Source organism: Balaenoptera ricei, chromosome 2 (assembly GCF_028023285.1).
Source record: "Balaenoptera ricei isolate mBalRic1 chromosome 2, mBalRic1.hap2, whole genome shotgun sequence".
Taxonomy (NCBI): domain Eukaryota; kingdom Metazoa; phylum Chordata; class Mammalia; order Artiodactyla; family Balaenopteridae; genus Balaenoptera; species Balaenoptera ricei.
This window is the reverse complement of record NC_082640.1, coordinates 37,007,214-37,024,952: the sequence shown is the minus strand read 5'-3', so window position 1 is coordinate 37,024,952 and position 17,739 is coordinate 37,007,214. Positions and strand designations below refer to the sequence as shown.

The following is a 17,739-nucleotide window of genomic DNA, read 5'->3' as shown; positions in this document are numbered from 1 at the left end:
GGTAAAACGAAAACAGAGACAAGGGAAATACATTTCACATTGTAGCAGCCAGTTAAATATTTGGAAAGAGTGATCTCTTAGCTGTTTGGGGAAAATCCCCCTGCCTGGTGGCCATGGGCCCTCATGGGCATGGGACCAGGCGTCTTACTTTACCAGCCCTTCACTGTTGCTGAGATAGATGAACCCCCACACCCATTCTTTCATCTTATACTGGATAATGGCCGTTTGTGCCCATCTGTTCCCAATGAATAGAAAGGGTCAAGGGGTGGACTCTAGCAGGAGATGCTGGGATAGTCATGGCAAGTAAGCTGGGGCAGGGGAGTTTGGCCTTTTGGGTGTTTGGAATATTTCCTTCCTCTGTGAACACCTGGACTTGCTGTATAGGTGCTAGAAGAGCACTGTGCTCTCAGTCTCGTGAGGGTCCCTTCTTACGGAAAGTGTGTAAGAGTTACAAGCAGAGGGCATACACGTCTAAGATATTTCTTCAGTTTTTTTTTTTAAATAAATTTATTTATTTATTTATTTTTGGCTGTGTTGGGTCTTCGTTGCTGTGCGCAGGCTTTCTCTAGTTGCGGCAAGCGGGGCCTACTCTTCATTGCGGTGCACAGGCTTCTCATTGCAGTGGCTTCTCTTGTTGCGGAGCACGGGCTCTAGAGCACAGGCTCAGTAGTTGTGGCTCGCGGGCTTAGCTGCTCCGCGGCATGTGGGATCTTCCCGGACCAGGGCTCAAACCTGTGTTCCCTGCATTGGCTGGCGGATTCTTAACCACTGCGCCACCAGAGAAGTCCCCTTTCTTCAGTTTTTGTATTTTGCTCTGTGTCATCAGAATTTGCACACGCTTTCTAGTTTAGCATATTTCTACTAGGACTGTAGGAATCCCATCTTTCAATGCCCCAAATGAGAAAGGGACCATTGTATTGAATGTCCTTTCTGCTAACCGCCCAGGTGTAAGAGAGAGAGAAGCAGGTTTAGGAAAGAGGAATGACAAGCTCATGCTCATGGAACTTGACCAGGGAGGAGCCTCTCTTTTTAGTCACTGCTTGGACACATGAAGAGATGTGATGAAAAAGACCTTATCTATGAAGAGCCAAGAGGTGAGAGCAGGCAAAATTGTGAGAAGAAAATAAGGGGACTGTTGAACGTCCCTTCTGACGAGGTCTGCCTCTTACAGTTCTGAGTGTTTCACTCACCCCCTGTAAAAATATCCTCTTCATTATATCAGAGTCTGGCAAGGAGAAAGGACTCTCTACCACTCAGACCAAGAATTCCCCTGAAACAGGAGTGACCCCAGAGAACTGAAGCCAGAAACAGGTAAGGGGTTGCCTCTGAGGAATGGGACAGGGATGGGAGAGGTGGAACAGCCTTCTCATTATAAATCCTTCTAAGTGCTTCTGTTTTGTTTTGATTGGAAGGGGGGAAAGATACACGATACACACACACACACACACACACACACACACACGTTGCTATATATATATAGCAATGCGCAGGCCTTTCTGTTTGTTTGTTTGCAGTTTCACATATTTATTTTTGGCAGGAAGGAAATCATTGCAAACCTCTTGACTGACAATGTTCGCCCCCTGGAAACGTGCACATTCCACATGTAGTATTTTCCCAGTGTTGCTGGATTGTTTATCACATTCAAATGTCCAACAGAAAACCATGACTACCCAGACACCGGCATCTCCACCACTTGGTGGGTGGTGGTGTTAGTCTACAGAGAAGCTCCCTGGAGAATGGAACAGGAACAGACACCATCAAATTTACAGTAAAATAGCAACAGAGGGAGCCACTTGATTTTGCGCAGGTAAAGGCAAGCACTTCAAACCATCCACTCTTCTCGAACCCTGGCATGCCAACTGTCCATCACAGCACCTTTAAAAGCAGAGGCACAAACGTCACAAGTGTTTGACCATAGGGCTGTGTGGTTCTGCATTTCTTGAGAAAGCCATCTTTAATATACAGCGTTGTAAAATGTTGCCAAGTTATAGATTTACAGATTTCCTTTTTATACAACAAGTTCAAGTGCTGCAACTGTGACAAGTCTGTGTCATTAGATATATATATATTCCTTGCCTCGCCCTGCTCTGGACCCAGCACCCCAGCCCTGGCTCAGTTCCAGGCCTCACTGTACCACCCCAGTGAGATCATCTCCTCAGGAAACAGGCCACAGGGAGTCAAGTGACACGCTGAGATCACACAGCTGGATGGGGCACAGCCAGGACCCCTGAGGTCCTCCAGCTCTTGTTCTTTCCCTGGGGTCTCATCCCAACCCACCCAGCCTCCCAACCGCCCAGCCTGTGGCTCTCAGCCAAATTTCACCTGAAAAGAACACTTGGTTTCTGGGGGCCAGGATCACTGTTGACTGCCCTTCCACGAGCAGGGGAGCAACACAGGGTCTCATGGCCTGGAGGAGGAGAGCAGTGTGTCAAGACAGCCCTGCGATGGGACCTGTGACAGAGATGACACCTGCCAGCCTGATGGTGCCAGCCTCTCTGCCAAACACCTCACCTGCATTCGCTCATTTAATCCCCATCAGTATTTATTTATGAGGTAGGTACTATTACCCACCGTTTTACAGATGAGGAAACCAGTTAACTTTCAGAGCCAGGACTGAATCTAGACCTTTGGGCTCTAAGCTCCGGGTTCATTTCAAGACACACAGCCTATTAAATCCTTGTTTGAGACATCAGGGCACATGAAGATGTCAAGGCTCTAAGGTGCAGTGTAGGGAATGTTTTGGAACAAGTTTGGCTGCTCCTGGATGTGTTGTGCCTCCTGGCTTCTCTCTGGGCACCAAGAGAAACCAAGAGAGGAGGGGGAGGAGAGAGGAGAGGACTGATGAGGAAGGGGGAAGGGGAGGGGAGAGGCAGCAGGAAAGGAGGGAAGGAGGGGAGGAAGAGGTTAGAAGTGGGCAGAGGCAGAGAAGCAGGTACAGTCCCTCTGCCCTTCACTGGGGCTTGATGAGGCCCCCTGCCAGAGCAGCTGTAAGCCCATCCCTGTGGAGGCTGCCCATGGTGGCAGGTGTTCTGCTCAGGATAAACCAGATGATGCCACAAACGTTTAGTTTATAATCAAGGCAGCACACAAGCCTCCAACAGAGTGAGTGGGGCACAGTGTGGATCTCCACCCAAAAGAGCAAATTACAAAAAAGCTGGTGTAGTATAAGCCTCTTTTGTAAAATGAATAACCTAAAAGAGTATTCACTTATGAAAAATGTCTGGAGAAAAATTCCACAAGCTCAGTGGTGGTCATATCTGGAAGGCTCAGATTAGAGGGATTTTTAACTTCCTGTGTTTTGTATATTTCTATAATGTTTAAATGTTTGCTGATGCATGTGTAATACTTTGGTAATCAGAATGACAAAAAAATGTTTTTAAAGAGAAGGAGTACCCCCCACCCTTCATCCATCATGGTCCCCAAACTTCCAAAACAACCAGCATGTGCTGATAACTCCGCCTCTGTGTTACCAGGAAGTGTTTATGCATCATAAAGGATTTTGTCCTGAGTGTGTATGATTAATTATTAAGGAGATGTTGTCAATCCTGTCAGATAAGTTTAATGTTTAGTTTGAGGATTGAAATGTTAAAGGTTTTGTCCATTGACTTTGCACGCTGTTGCTTAGGTGTCAGTTAAAAAGCAATGGAACCAAAGGGCAAGCTGTGATTTGGTTTTGTTTTCAAGACCACTTAGACCTGAAACACTTTTTACTATTTATGGCACTACACTGCTTTCCTCATCTTCAAGCTCAGGAAAATAGGTTGCTGTTATAATTACTGATCCAGTGAGAAAAGGGAGACTGTGTAAGATGCAAAATGAACGATAAAACACATGATCCAAAAAACTGAGTAGCACTGATGGCAGGTGGAAAAGGAGGCCCCAGGAGGGGATATGGGGAGAGTGAGAGTAATAAAGCTGAGCTTCCTGGAAGAGGTGGGCCTGTTTGGGAGCAGGAAAGAGTGGAGAGGAAGGCGTCATTGAGGAGGAAGGCAGATTCAGTTATGAGGCAGGAGCTCCGCAGGTCAGGCCTAGAGTGGGGCCCCCTTGCCCCGTTTCCTCTTTTCCCTGAGAGAGGATGGGGTCCCTGCCCCGGCTGTGGTCCTGGGCTCTGAAGACCGTGCTGGACAGAGCCAGGTGGGAGGCCCAGCCAACTCCAACTCTGGACTCTGCCCAGGAATTTCCACTGAGATGAGAAGACAGGCCAAAGCGAAAGCAGGTTGGATCCAGCCCGTCCCCGTGGAAACGCGCGCTTCCGTTTGTCCCCGAGAGGGACTTGTTGACCACAAATATGTGAGTAGGAAGGGGAGCCTGCCCCTCTCCGTGCAGCTGTGTGTCTGCGTTTGCGTGTGTGCATGGGTGGCTGGGCTTTCCCAGGCTCTGCCTGTGTGTGTACTTCCCTACATGGGCCTGCTCATGTGTGCCCTTGCGTGTGTGCTCCTGGGTATGCGAGCTTAGCCAGGCTGGCGCTTGGACAGGGTAGGGTGCTACCCAAGGGGAAGAAAAAGAGAGGGGACAGGAGTGAAGAGAGATGGCGTCTTCGTTAGGGCTCTTATTTACAGATGAGTTTAGGCCTATGAACTGAGCTTCAGCAAAGAAAAAAAAAAGAAAGAAAGAAAGAAAGAAAAAGAAAAAAAAAAAAGGACTATATTGGCTCCTGTAATTGAAAAGTCCAGGGATAGGGATGGTTTCAGGTATAGTTGGATCCAGGGACTGGAATGTTGTCTTCAGGATATTGTCTCTCCATCTTTCAGAGATGGGAGAGTGTAATACAATGAAAATATCACTTAATGGCAATGGTTTTAAACTGTTGCGGTGAGTGATGAAAGCTAAGACCTGTCTTCAGAAAAATGCCTTTCAGATACATACACATGCTATACATAATTCCTTCCTTTCCTTCTCTATGAAGTGGGCAGACCTTGCCCTGTTTCTGCCTGACCTTCCAGATTTACAAGGACTTGCCTCTCACAGGTTCAGGAGTGCAGGAAGGGGGGGCCTTCCTCTGTCACTGGGGCCCCTGGCACAATGAGGGTTGAGCTCTGGGATGGGAGAGGCTATGCCAAGCCCCTGCTCCCCGCTCCCTGCCTCCTCCCTTCCATCCTCTGCCCTTCGCCCAGCCCCTCATCTGGGTCCTGCCTGGCCTCCCCTTTCAGCTTTGGGCCCTGACTTTGTCTTTCAGCTGCAAGGTCTGGCGCATGGAGGACGACACACTGAGACTAAGAGAGTCCAGCTCTCTCACATCAGCGGCCGGTGGTTTGGAGAACATGGGGGCTGAGCTGTTGGAAAGCCTGGTATGTCCCCTGCCCAACGCTGGTTTGGCCCCTCCTGGTGGGAGGGGCCTTTGTTCATCATCTTCCTCCCACCCCCACCTCCTCCTCACCTCTTTGCTTGAACACTTAGGATCCCCCCAGTGTGTTGACCCCCTCCACACAGAGCAGCCCCGTTAATCACTCATTAAACATCTGTGCACACCTATCATGTGCCAGTATAGCCTGCCCTCGTCAGAAAGGTCAGGGAAGGGCTCATCCAGGAAGTAACATTTCAGCTGTGATCTAAATGATAAGGAGGAAGGGACTTCCCTGGCCATCCAGTGGTTAAGACTCTGTGCTTCCACTGAGGGGAGGGCGCGGGTTCGATCCTTGGTTGGGGAACTAGGATCCCACATGCCTCGCCGCACAGCCAAACAAAAAGAAATTTAAGGATAAGTAGGAGAACCTTCATGATGGGGGAGGATGGGGACTCTCTGGGGAGCTGGCAAGCTCATCCTTGCTCTGGAATGGCCAAGTTGAGGCCCTCCACCCAGAACTTTGGAGCCCAGAACTAGGGACCCACTTCCCTCCCAAACTCCCCTGAAGCACAAGTATCCCTCCTTCGTGCAGACCATGAGTTCCCTGAGGGCAGGATGTGTCTAGCACAGAGCCTAGCACACAGTAGGTGCTCAAATTTTGGAATTTAAGTTCCCTCTGGTTACTTCCTGTGCCCAGTCCCCACCCCAGCCCACACCCGAGGCGACTGTGGGCACACTGGTGGCAACCTGGGTCTCTCCTCACTCCAGGCCCCCAGCTGTAGTTCTCATGTGAGGCGGGAGGCACCTCCGGTCCATCTCTGGTGGCTTTAGGAGGAAGGCCGGGACCCTGGCACAGTGACTCAAGCCCTGCAGAAGTCAGGGACAGCGGGAGCAAGGCTGGCCCGGAGCCCTCCTCAGGATGGTAGGTCGTCTTCGGGAAGGATGTGAGCTGGCCTGGGGAGGAGGCCCCTGTGGGGAGGAGGGATGGGGAGCCTGGCCTCCTGACAGGGAAGGGTCTCCCTGGACCTTTGCTGAAGAAAGGAGTAAACGTGTTTTAGCCAACAAATGAGTTCTGCTGACCTCTGCCTCAGAGGTGAGCCAGGCCAGAGGTTCCCAATCTGCTTTGAAGCAGCCAGAATGAAAATCCCATGGGGGACACCAATTTGTACTGAGGGGCCTGCTCTGGTTGAAGTTGGATGGGGGCCCTGAACCAGCCTGGTCCCCTCTTTACTCCTCATCTGCCTTCTACCCCATTCGGTCTCTGGGGCACCTCAGGGAACCTTGAAGCTTAGTTTGAAAACCCCTAGACTGGGCCAGGCCCCTCCTTTCACATGGGGAGGCTGAAGCCCAGAGAGGGAGAGAGATGGACCCAGGTCACACAGGCAGCGAATCGAGCCTAGAGCTTGGCCTCCTGACACCCTGGCCTACTGGGGGGGTCCTGACTGGCCAGATCCTGAGCTAATGAGAGCGTGTTGCCAAAAACTTGGCTTCTGTGCACCAGTGCCAAATCGAATCTCAGAGACAGAGTTTTGGGTGAAGTAGAAAAGCATAGCCTTATTGCTTTGCCAGGAAAAGGGAGACACAGCCGGCTCCCGCCCTCGAAAACTGTGTGTCCCCACCCAGGAGGATTTGGTGAGGAGTTTTATAGCAATGGTTCAAGGGTGGGGTTGCTGACAAGACTAGGGTGTGTGCAGGGCCTGCACCCCTTTAATTTTGTTTCAGGTAATCTTCTTTTTATTTATTTATTTATTTATTTATTTATTTATTTAGGCTGTCTTGGGTCCTCGTTTCTTTGCGAGGGCCCTCTCTAGTTGCGGCAAGCGGGGGCCACTCTTCACCGCGGTGCACGGGCCTCCCACTATCGCAGCCCCTCTTGTTGCGGAGCACAGGCTCCAGACACTCAGGCTCAGCAGTTGTGGCTCACTGGCCCAGCCGCTTCGCGGCATGTGGGATCTTCCCATACCAGGGCTCGAACCCGCGTCCCCTGCATTGGCAGGCAGACTCTCAACCACTGCACCACCAGGGAAGCCCTCAGGTAATCTTCTTGATGAGCTTCTCTGGTTCCTTTAATATGGCCTCAGGTGGTCTTTTCTGGAATGAAGAATGCTGACATTTCCCATGTGTTGGGCTTTAGTTCTGTAAAGAGCTCAAATATATTGTTATGTGTTTCCCTTGAAGGGGACCCAGGACCCTGCCCCAAGGCTGCACTATTGTTTGTTGGCTGCTCCTCCCTTGTCTCTGCATCCCTTCCCTTCCCTGATTAACAACTGTTTGAATCTGCCCTTTGGGACTCAGGGAAGGTCATGGAGGCTGGAGTCTGTTCCCTACAAACAAGAAACGGGGGGACATAGGCTTCTGTGCCCAGAAGCCCCATAGGGTCCTGCTCGGTCTCAAGCATTCAGCCGGGTGGGGTTGTGGATTCCATCTGTCTGCCTTGGGACGAGATTGAGGGAAAATGCCTCACTTTAGGAGGTGGCCGGTGGGGACAGAGAGAGGGGAGAGAGTTTCCTTTAAAAAGTGACTGGTGGCTGAATGAGTGTGAGTGAGCATCTCCTACGTGCTCAGCCAGGGGAACCTCAGAGGTATTCAGGTACCAGCCTTTCCTCCAGGGACAGACAAGTGACCAGACAAGAATTGGCATTTGCACCAGGTCCGGAAGGCAGTGGGACTGTGTGACGGCTGCCAGTGGACTGTTCACACTTCCTCTCTCTGGGAGGTGCTGTTGACTCAGAGGATAATGTCCCACAGGAGTAAATGCAGAGCTGGGAGCCTCCCCACTTTGCTCCTCAGACAGTTGGAAATGGGACAGGGGAGGGGAGGCAGCCATCGTGGTTTGTGCATTTCTGTATGTTGGTAAGGTTCTTCCTTATTGTCTCAGTTTATTCCTTCCCATACCCGGGAGGCAGGATTATCACTTGGATAGTGGTGCTGCTTCAGGCTGAGACACAGCTGGTACAGACAGAGGCCAGAAGGAGTGGACGGCCTGAGCCATTCCTTAGTTTGCTCTGGGCTAGGGTTGCCCTGTAACCCTGTGGGATGTCAAGGCCAGTGCCTGGCTCGCCCCATGTTGCCATTTTACTGGGGACGTACCTGAGTGGCTTCTACCTGGAGGTGTTGAGAATCCCCACAGGGGTGGGAGTCTGGGGGCGCCACTCATAGACCCTGCTGGTCTTCTCCCCAGGAGGAGCCTGCAGCCAGCCCTGAGGGTGAGACGCTTCTGCAGAGGGCATGCACAGCTGTTTCGATGGATCTGCACAGGCCTGCTATGTACTGGTGAGCTTGGGGCCCAGCCCCACCAGGGAGACAGTCACTCCTGCTTAGCCCCATGGTTCCCACCACCCAGGTTTCAGCCACCTCCACCCCAGCTATCCATGTCTCAGGGCAGGGTCATTCACTTACCCAATAACTCAACAAAGGTTTGTTGAGCACCAACTCAGGGCCAGCTCTTGTTCCAGAAGCTGGGGAATGAGAATTGAACCAGACCAGATCTTGTTCCCAAGGTACTCTCTGATCAGTAAGGGAGAGGGGAACAAATATTTCCACATAATGCCGAGAGCCATCTGGGAACACGAAGGAAGGATGTGGGGGTGATCAGGGAGGACTTCCAGGAGGAGGTAACATTCCAGTCTCACAGGTTGAACAGGAGTTAACCAGGTAAAAGGGGAAGGACAATAGGAGTGAGAAGGCAGAGGAACACATGAGCAAAGGTGAAAACCTGCAGTATGTGGGCAGACAGCTGATAAACATTCAGGTGTGGCTGGAGGGTAAAGTTCTAGACCAGGAGTGCCAGAGGATGAGGCTGGAGGGATGAGAAGGGGCCAGGTATTGGGAGGGAGTTGGAGAAACTTGGATTTTACTTCCAAGGCCAGAGAGAGCCATTGAAGGATTTAAACCGGGAAGTGTCAAGTTTGGATTCACATTGTGGAAACCCAGAAGAGGCAGGCGGGAAAGATGGGAGAAGGAGATGTTGAGGACCACATTCCATATGGGAGAAGATGAAGTGCTGGAGGATGGAAGGGGGTGGATTTGAGAAATCTTCGAGAAGCCACACCAGCCAGACTTTGGAGCTGATCACCTGTGCAGGATGAAGGAGGCCCTGGAATCCAGGATGCCTCAGGGTTCTGCTTGGACCACGGGGGTGGGTGATGCTGCCCGCCAGAGCCAGGGGACAGGAGTGGAGGAGGGGGTCTCAGCAGGGAGGGGGATGGCGAGTTGTTTTGGACAGTGTGTTGGAGGTAACCGCTGCCAGGCCCTCCAGGAGGAGAAGAGGTTTCCCAGGGGTGCTTGGAGAATGAATTGAGAGGTGGTTCACGGATGGAAACCTGGGGACCAGCCACACGGAAGGAGTTAGAGAGGAAGAGGAGTCCTGAGACAGCCTGAGAAGGCGTGCAGGTGGGGGCAGCAGCAGGACACCAGGAGCAGAGTCGGTGCAGAAGCCCAGGGAGCAAAGGGTTTCAAGAAGGAGGGGAAGATCACCAGCATCTCTGCGGTAAGGGGACCAGCGGGCCAAGGATGGAGCAGTGTCCGTGGGATTTAGGGGCAAGGAAGTCATGGTGACTTAGGGTGGACTTGCAAAAGCTGGATGGAGAACAGGAGGAGAGGCAGTGTAGACAGTAAGTCTAGACAGCTCTTGCGGGAAATTTTTTAATGAGAACTGGGCGGGAATATTAAAGGAAGGGTGTGGCAGTGTCAAGGAAGGGGGTGTGTTTGTGAAGGGAGACACTTTGACTGTGTTTATGAGCTGAGGCAGGGAGTTTGTAGAAAGAAGGGGAAGAGTGAGGAGGTGGAGATGACCGGTGGAGCAAGGTCCCCTGGGCACGGGGAAGGAGGGGTCCAGGGAGGGCCCAGGCGGAGAGGCGGGTCCTCACAGCTGGAGGCTCGATTTGGCTTGGCAGGTGGGAGATCGACAGGGGAGGTGGGTGTGGATGCAGAGGCCTTTGTGGGGACTACACAGGGGAGAGGACATGGAGGCATGACAGCAGGGACCCCAGTCTTCATGATGAAATCAAAAGCAGGATGCCCTGCTGCCATGGGGCCGGTTCATGGCCCTGGCTGCTTCCTCCTCGAGATGTCGGACACCGCGAAGTCTTCCTTTGGCAGGAGCTGAGCAGGGCCGTCTTGGTTCCCCTTGTGTCCACCTTCACTCAGACTCAGATTTGTTTCTCTTGAAGAAATGATTGAATTCCTTCTAGCAGATAATGGAAATGACCTACCATATCCTATTTCCACTTTTGTCTTTGCTGTCAGGAACTCAGTCTCAATCATTAAATCCTCCCTTACTTTCTCCACGTTTGGGATTTTGATTTCCTCCAGCTCTTTGATATCTTTATTGTATCACGTCTTCTATGGCAAGGCTCTTCACGTACTTCCTGAAGTAGGTGTAGTAGAGAAATGAAGCTCATGTTCTCAGCACTTAGTCAGAGCCGTAGCAATGGCTTCCTCGCCTTCGGTGGGCTTTCTCCATGGATGCAAAGATAACACTGGAGGCTGACTGACATGGAGGCCCTCAGCGTCCCCAGTCTCAGAAGAGTGTACCTCTTGCCCATATTTCCAGCCAAGTCCCTGGAGGCCTTTGATGGGCCTAGCTCGGGTCATGTGCCCATCCCTGGGCCCAGGGGATGCTGTGGTCTCCCACCCCTGAAGTGGGTCAGACACTGCGGGACCACATGGGCTAAGAGTAGGGAGGGGTGCCCAAAAGGAACAGAAAATCCTATCACCGGAGAGGTGAATGGATCCTAGAAGGATGAAAATACTTCCTAATACATGTTTCTCCCATGTCTTGCCTGGAGGACTTGTCCACACAGCGCCCCCTCTCCTGCACGATGTGCCAGTTCCTGCTGGCCACAGATAGACCCAGGTTGGAATTCCAGTCCAATTTCCTCCCTGTGTGAGTCAGTTCACTTCTCATTTCTAAATGGGGATCACCACAGTACCGACCCGTGAAATGGGTGTGAGGAGTAATTGTGGCAGTGCTATAAATAGTGCTGACCTTGGCGCCTGTCCCCCACCAGCTCCCCCTCCTCTGACTTCCCACAGCCCTATGCCTGCATCCCTGGCACTGCCCTGCAGAGCCTCACCTGTGTGCTTCTAACTAACCCCCATACAGGTGTCCCAGCCCACAAACTTCTGCGTGAGAGAAAAGTAACTTTATTTTCCATAACTCGACTTACGGAAAATAAAGTTTCTATTTCAATTTCATTGTTCCAAGTGAGGGATAGGAACTGAACGTCTGTCAGTTTGGAATATCCCTTCACCTCTTTCCTCAGGAGTCCCTGGGGGTGATTATCCACGATCAGTTCTCAAGTGTCTGCTAACCTGTCCACTTCCCCAACGGGTCCTGGGTTCTCTGCCGCTGCAAGTAGCCATGGAGACACCCCCATCTCCATCGTGGGCCTGTTCTGGTCTCCTTTGTCTCTGAGCCACTCATAGAGATCATTTCCTCTGCTTCGGTGCCTGCTGAGGTGCGCGGAACCTCAGAAGCCTTCTGTGACCCTGCCTGCTCATGCATTCCATGTGCATTCCTCTCCGTGACATTTTGCTGCCTCCCTGGGGCAGGACGCCTTTGCTTGCAATGCCACAAACATGCCTGGGCTTTTGCCACCTCCCCTGGCTCAGAGTCCTTTTCTCTGGGACCCACGGGTATCCTCTAACTAGTTTGGCAGCAGAGGGGGAGGGGGAGGGATTACACTTACTCAAAATGTTCCATCCCTCATTTTTTATCCAATGGAAAGGTTATAAGTCCTTTCCGTTCTTCAAGGGCTCTGGCTCTTGAAATTCATAAACCGGGGAGAGATAGTTCCCCTCTGCTATCTGCTATCATATTCCTCTCTTGAGGTATAGCACAGACTGGCCTAGCTGCTCAAATAGGGAGAAGGGCAAAGGGGGAAAAGGAAATTCCAGGAAGAAAGATGGTCACTGATGAATATTCAGAACGGGATCCTGACACACACAAGTGAATGCCTTCCTGGAGCAACTGACTTATCCATCTCTGTCCTCCTCGGAACCTAGTGTGGCTCTGGAACATAGCAGGCGCTCCGTTGATGCTCAGAGATTCATGCTGTCTTGCCTCCTCCTTAAACATCTCCCTCAGCACTTTATAGTTTGCAAAGCCCTTTTACACACATTCTGTCAATTAACTTCATAATGACCCTCTGACAATGGTGCTCATTTCCAGACGAAGAAACTAAGGCTCAGAGAGCTCTGGCTGGAGTAAGGTGGAGCTGGAGGATAGGGCTGCGGGGTCCTGCAGACGCCAGTGTCATTATGGATGACCCCGTCTCTGTTTCATGCTCCACCTACTCCCAGCATTTGCTGCCTTCCTGCTGATTGTCTGCCTCCTGGATTTCCAGAGGGCCCTGGCATTGTTTGTCCTCACCTGTGTGGACCTTGTCTTCCTGGCCCACAACCTGCTGAAGAGGCCACTGGGGCCAAAGCTGCTGAGGTGTGTCAAGCCTCTGGGGCATCCCCGCCTGAACCTCTGGTTTAAGAGGTAAGTGAGGCCCCAGGGGAGTATGGGGGTGGGCAGGCACATTGGCAGAGGGCCTCTGAGTCAGCTGCGGGGTCACAGCCAGGGCTGGGTGGGGAGGTCCTTTGTCCTTGTCGCACCAGAGGGCTGCTGAGCCATGGGGAGCACATGTTACTTGCCTGCCTCCTGGGAGCCCCGGAGCAGGTGTTGCTGGGTGGCTTCAGAGGCATCTTTGTGCCATCTTTGTGGCATTTCACCAGTTCCCACCTGATTCTCTGCTCCAGTTAAAACAGGTGACTATGATACCTGAGGACAGGAATCAACAGTTTCCTAAATTCAGATATCGCAGCCCATTCAAGCAGGGAGGGCCCATATCAGTGCCTCCTATCAGATCACCTGGAGCATGCGTGAGACATACAGCTGCAGGGGACCACCCCTGGAGTCTGATTCAGCAGTCTGAATTGAGGTCCAGGAATCAATATTTTTTTTAACTTTTTATTTTATATTGGAGTATAGTTGATTAACAATGTTATGATAGTTTCAGGTGTACAGCAAAGTGATTCAATTAAACATATACATGTATCTATTCTTATTGAAATTCTTTTCCCTTTAGTTAATATTTTTAGTTAGCCACCAGGGCATTCTGATGTAGCCAGCCATGTTCCTGAACACAGTTTGGGATCCCCTGGTTTTTAAACTGGGTTCCTTAGAGCTCTGGAAACCTTGGAGGTACCGTAGGGCAGGTGAGGGAGATCGGAGAGGGGAACATCAGACACCTTGCCTCCCAATCTCCATTTCAACCAGACAGCTCTATTTTATCTGTTTTATAAACAGGTTTGCAAAAAAAAGAAAGAAAAAATTTAGCTGGGAAAAAATGTTTCTATGGCTTAAAAAAGGTACTCTTTTTTTTGTTGATGAAGAAACTGGTGCCCAAAGATAACCAATGACTAAGCCAGGCAGGTGTAGGGCATAATGGTGTTTCCCAAAGTAAGACCCCCATACCACAGCAAAATGCTTTGAGCCAGCCTATAAACAAATTCTTAGTTTTATTTATAAATAGATTTGTTTTTACATTTGCCTTCTCTTTATTAAATAGATTTATAAAAGGATTTATTTTTACAGTCATCTTCTGTTTATGACAAATCACTGATACTGGTTTTCCATTTGAGGTATTGTTATAAAGTTTGCTTTAAAAAAATACATGCAGGTAGGGAGTTCCCTGGTTGTCTAGTGGTTAGGATTTGGCGCTTTCACCGCCATGGCCCCAGGTTCAGTCCCCAGTTGGGGAACTGAGATCCCGCAAGCCGCGTGGCATGGCCAAGGAAAAAAAGAAAAATACATGCAGATAAACTAGACTGTATAAAAACTAAAATTTTTTGATTCAGAGGACACCATCAACAAAGTGAAAAGACGACCCACAGAATGGGAGAAAATATTTGCAAATTATATACCAAAAAAAAAAAAAAAAATCACAGCAAGATACCACTTCCCATCTACTAGGATGGCTATAACAAAAAAGATAAATGATAGCAAGAGTTGGCAAAGATGTGAAAAAATCTGAAACCCTCATACACTCCTGAAAGAAATGTAAGATGATGCAGCTGCAATAGAAAACAATGTCAGTTCCTCAAAATGTTATACGTGGAGTTACCATACCCAGCATTTCCACTCCTAGGTATATACCTAAGAGAAATGAAGACATATATCCAAAAACTTATATGCAAATGTTCATAGCATCATTATTCATAATAGCCAAAGTGGAAACAACCCAAATGCCCATCAACCATTAAATGGCTGAATAAATTGTGTCTATACATATAATGGAATATTATTTGGCCATAAAAAGAAGGTAGTACTGATTAATGCTACAATAATGACAAAGCTTGAAAACATGCTAAGTAAAAGATGCCAGTCACAAAGAACCATATACTGTATGATTCCATTTATATGAAATGTCCAGAATAGGAAAATCTATAGAGACAGAGAGTAGAGTAGTGATTTTTAAAAAATATTTATTTATTTATTTGGTTGTGCCGGGTTTTAGTTGCAGAAGGTGGGCTCCTTAGTTGCGGCTCATGGGCTCCTTAGTTGTGGCATACGAACTCTTAGTTGCTCATGCATGTGGGGTCTAGTTCCCTGACCAGGGATTGAACCCGGGCCCCCTGCATTGGGAGCTTGGAGTCTTAACCACTGCACCACCAGGGAAGTGCCGATTAGTGACTGACTAGGGCTGGAGGGGGATGGGAAGATGGGGGTGGTGGGTAGAGGTGTGGGGTTTCTCTTTGGGCTGATGAAAATGTTCTAAAGTTGATTGCAGTGACGGTTGTACAACCCTGTAAATATACTAAAAACCATTGAACCATACTCTTTTTTAAAAAAATTAATTGATTTTCATTTTTGGCTGCGTTGGATCTTTGTTGCTGCACCTAGGTTTTCTCTAGTTGCAGCGAGCAGGGGCTACTCTTCATTGCGGTGTGCAGGCTTCTCATTGCGGTGGCTTCTCTTGTTGCAGAGCATGGGATCTAGGCGCATGGGCTTCAGTAGTTGTGGCACGCGGGCTTCAGTAGTTGCAGCTCGTGGGCTCTAGAGCGCAGGCTCAGTAGCTGTGGCGCACAGGCTTAGTTGCTCCACGGCCTCTGGGATCTTCCCAGACCAGGGCTCGAACCCGTGTCCCCTGCATTGGCAGGTGGATTCTTAACCACTGCGCCACCAGGGAAGCTCTGAACCACAGTCTTTAAATGGGAAAACTGTATAGTATGCGAATTTTGTCTCAATAAACTGTTTTTAAAATACATGCATTTGATTTCGGCTTCCAAAATCAGGTCAAGATGGAGTAACAGAGACCAGCTTTATCCTCTCACTTGAAGCAACTAAAAAACCAGAACAAATAGTATATGGCTCTTAAGAAATTGGGCATCAGGCAACAAAGGACAGTGATCCTTGAGAAATAGGAAACAAATGAGATGAGCTCTATGATTGCCCCAACTTACTGCATTGAGGGGGTTTCCAGGCCACAGTGCAGGAAAGGGGCATTAAGGTGGGGCCAGTAGATTTCCTGAGTTGAAGAGACAGAGCTTGGACTTCAGGAAAGCCAAGGTGGCTAGAGTTCACAATGCAGAGTACCAGAGGAGAGAGATCTGCTCCCGGGATCTGCAGAGGGTTCTCCTCCAGTATTCAACTGAGTTCTGATCAGTGAATACGTATGAGGAAACTATGCAAGGCCTAGAAAAGAACCACTGAAAAGGATTAGAGAACAGTGCCCAGAGATCACACAGGGTCAGGAATAGTGTTTGCTCTCAATAGTCAGAGTGGAAAACCTCATGATTCACCGGATATTGTTTAGAGTACTAAGAAAGATCTTGGGTCAGTAATAGGGAAAAATTAACCATAGAATAAACCCTGCTCAGGCTCTACCTAACAAATTTTAAGAAAACTTGAAGGAGTCAAACAGAGCATCAGTTAACCATGGCACATTAAGTAGGCAAACAGACAAGTAATTGAAATCTCCAAAGGAGAAGGAGGGAAGAAAAAATACTTGAAGAAATTATATCCAAGAAATTCCAAATCTGATGAAAATTATAAACCCAAACATCCAAGAAACTCTACAAACCTACATCACAAGAAACATGAAGAAAACCACACCAAAGCACATCATAATCAGAGAAGGCATTTGACAAACAGGTGAATGTATAAGCCAACTGTGGTATATCCACACAATGGACTACTACTCAGCAATAAAAAGAAATGAATGCATGAAAAAACATGGATGAATCTCAAAATAAAATAATTACACTAAGTGAAAGAAGTCAGACAAAAAAATATGTACTGTATGATTCCATTTCTATGAAATCCTAGAAATTGCAAACTCATCTAGTGACAGAAAACAGATCATTTGCTGCCTGGGGATGAGGGAAGGAATTACAAAGGAATATGAAGAAGCTTTTGAGGGTGATGGATATAATACGCTCACTGCGATACTGGTGATGGTTTCACGGTGTATACATATGTTGAAACTATCAAATTATACACTTTCAACATGTTCTATTTATTATGTCAATCATACCTCTAATACCAGGCGGGGAAGGGTGGAGGGAAGGGATAGTTAGGGAGTTTGGGATTGACATGTACACACTGCTATATTTAAAAAGGATAACCAACAAGGGCCTACTGCATAGCACAGGGAACTCTGCTCAATGTTATGTGGCAGCCTGGATGGAAGGGGAGTCTGGGGGAGAACGGATACATGTATATGTATGGCTGAGTCGCTCTGCTGTGCACCTGAAACTATCACAACATGGTTAATCGGCTATACGCCAATATAAAATAAAAAGTTTAAAAAAATCATATCTCTAATAAAGCTATTAAAAACAACCCCTTTCCAAAAAAAATAAAACCCCAAACATGCATTTCAGTTTTTATATATAAAATGAGTTAACTTCAAGGAAAATAGTACAGGTGGCACAGAGACAGGGCAGAAATCGTGCCAATGGAACTGGGATGATAGGAGCTTGGGAAACACACCAGAAATAAACAGTCAACTCTGGGGTTAGCCGCTGGATTTCAGGTCATGGGTCCTCCTCTTACCAGCTGGTGACCGTGTACAGAACTAGTTAAGCGAATAGATTTGCTGCCAGAGTGCCTGGGCTAAGATCTCAGCTTTGCTACTTTCTAGATGGGCAGCTGTGGGCAAGTCATTTAACTTCCTGGGCCTCCGTTTCTTCATCTCTAAGATGAGGACAGTTACTGGAGGTCTCTCAGCACCCAGCATAGTTCCTGGCGCATAATAGGTGCTCAGTGAAGCTTAGCTGTGGTTATAGTACCCAGTGAGTTGAAGACTGGGTCGGGGCTAGACCTTGAACAGCCAGTACCCAGACCTGGGCTCTTGAACATTTCAGGCTGCCTCCTGGACAAGCAAATCCCAGCCCCAGGGAGGGAGGTGTTGCTGTAAAAGTTGCATCCAGCCCTAGGTCTCAGGTGCTCAACTCTGCAT

At 49.0% G+C, this 17,739-nt stretch overlaps 1 protein-coding gene across 1 annotated transcript in view; it reads left to right on the top strand.

The window, feature by feature from the left end:
* Window positions 1–17,739, top strand: part of SLC28A1 (solute carrier family 28 member 1) — a 49,601-nt gene that overhangs the window by 4,081 nt on the left and 27,781 nt on the right. Inside the window, 7 exon segments of the mRNA XM_059912386.1 lie at window positions 946–2,553; window positions 4,175–4,290; window positions 5,177–5,288; window positions 6,116–6,133; window positions 6,136–6,206; window positions 8,466–8,557; window positions 12,590–12,773. Of these exon segments, the coding sequence (XP_059768369.1) occupies window positions 5,193–5,288; window positions 6,116–6,133; window positions 6,136–6,206; window positions 8,466–8,557; window positions 12,590–12,773 (461 nt within the window). The 5' untranslated portion in view covers window positions 946–2,553; window positions 4,175–4,290; window positions 5,177–5,192.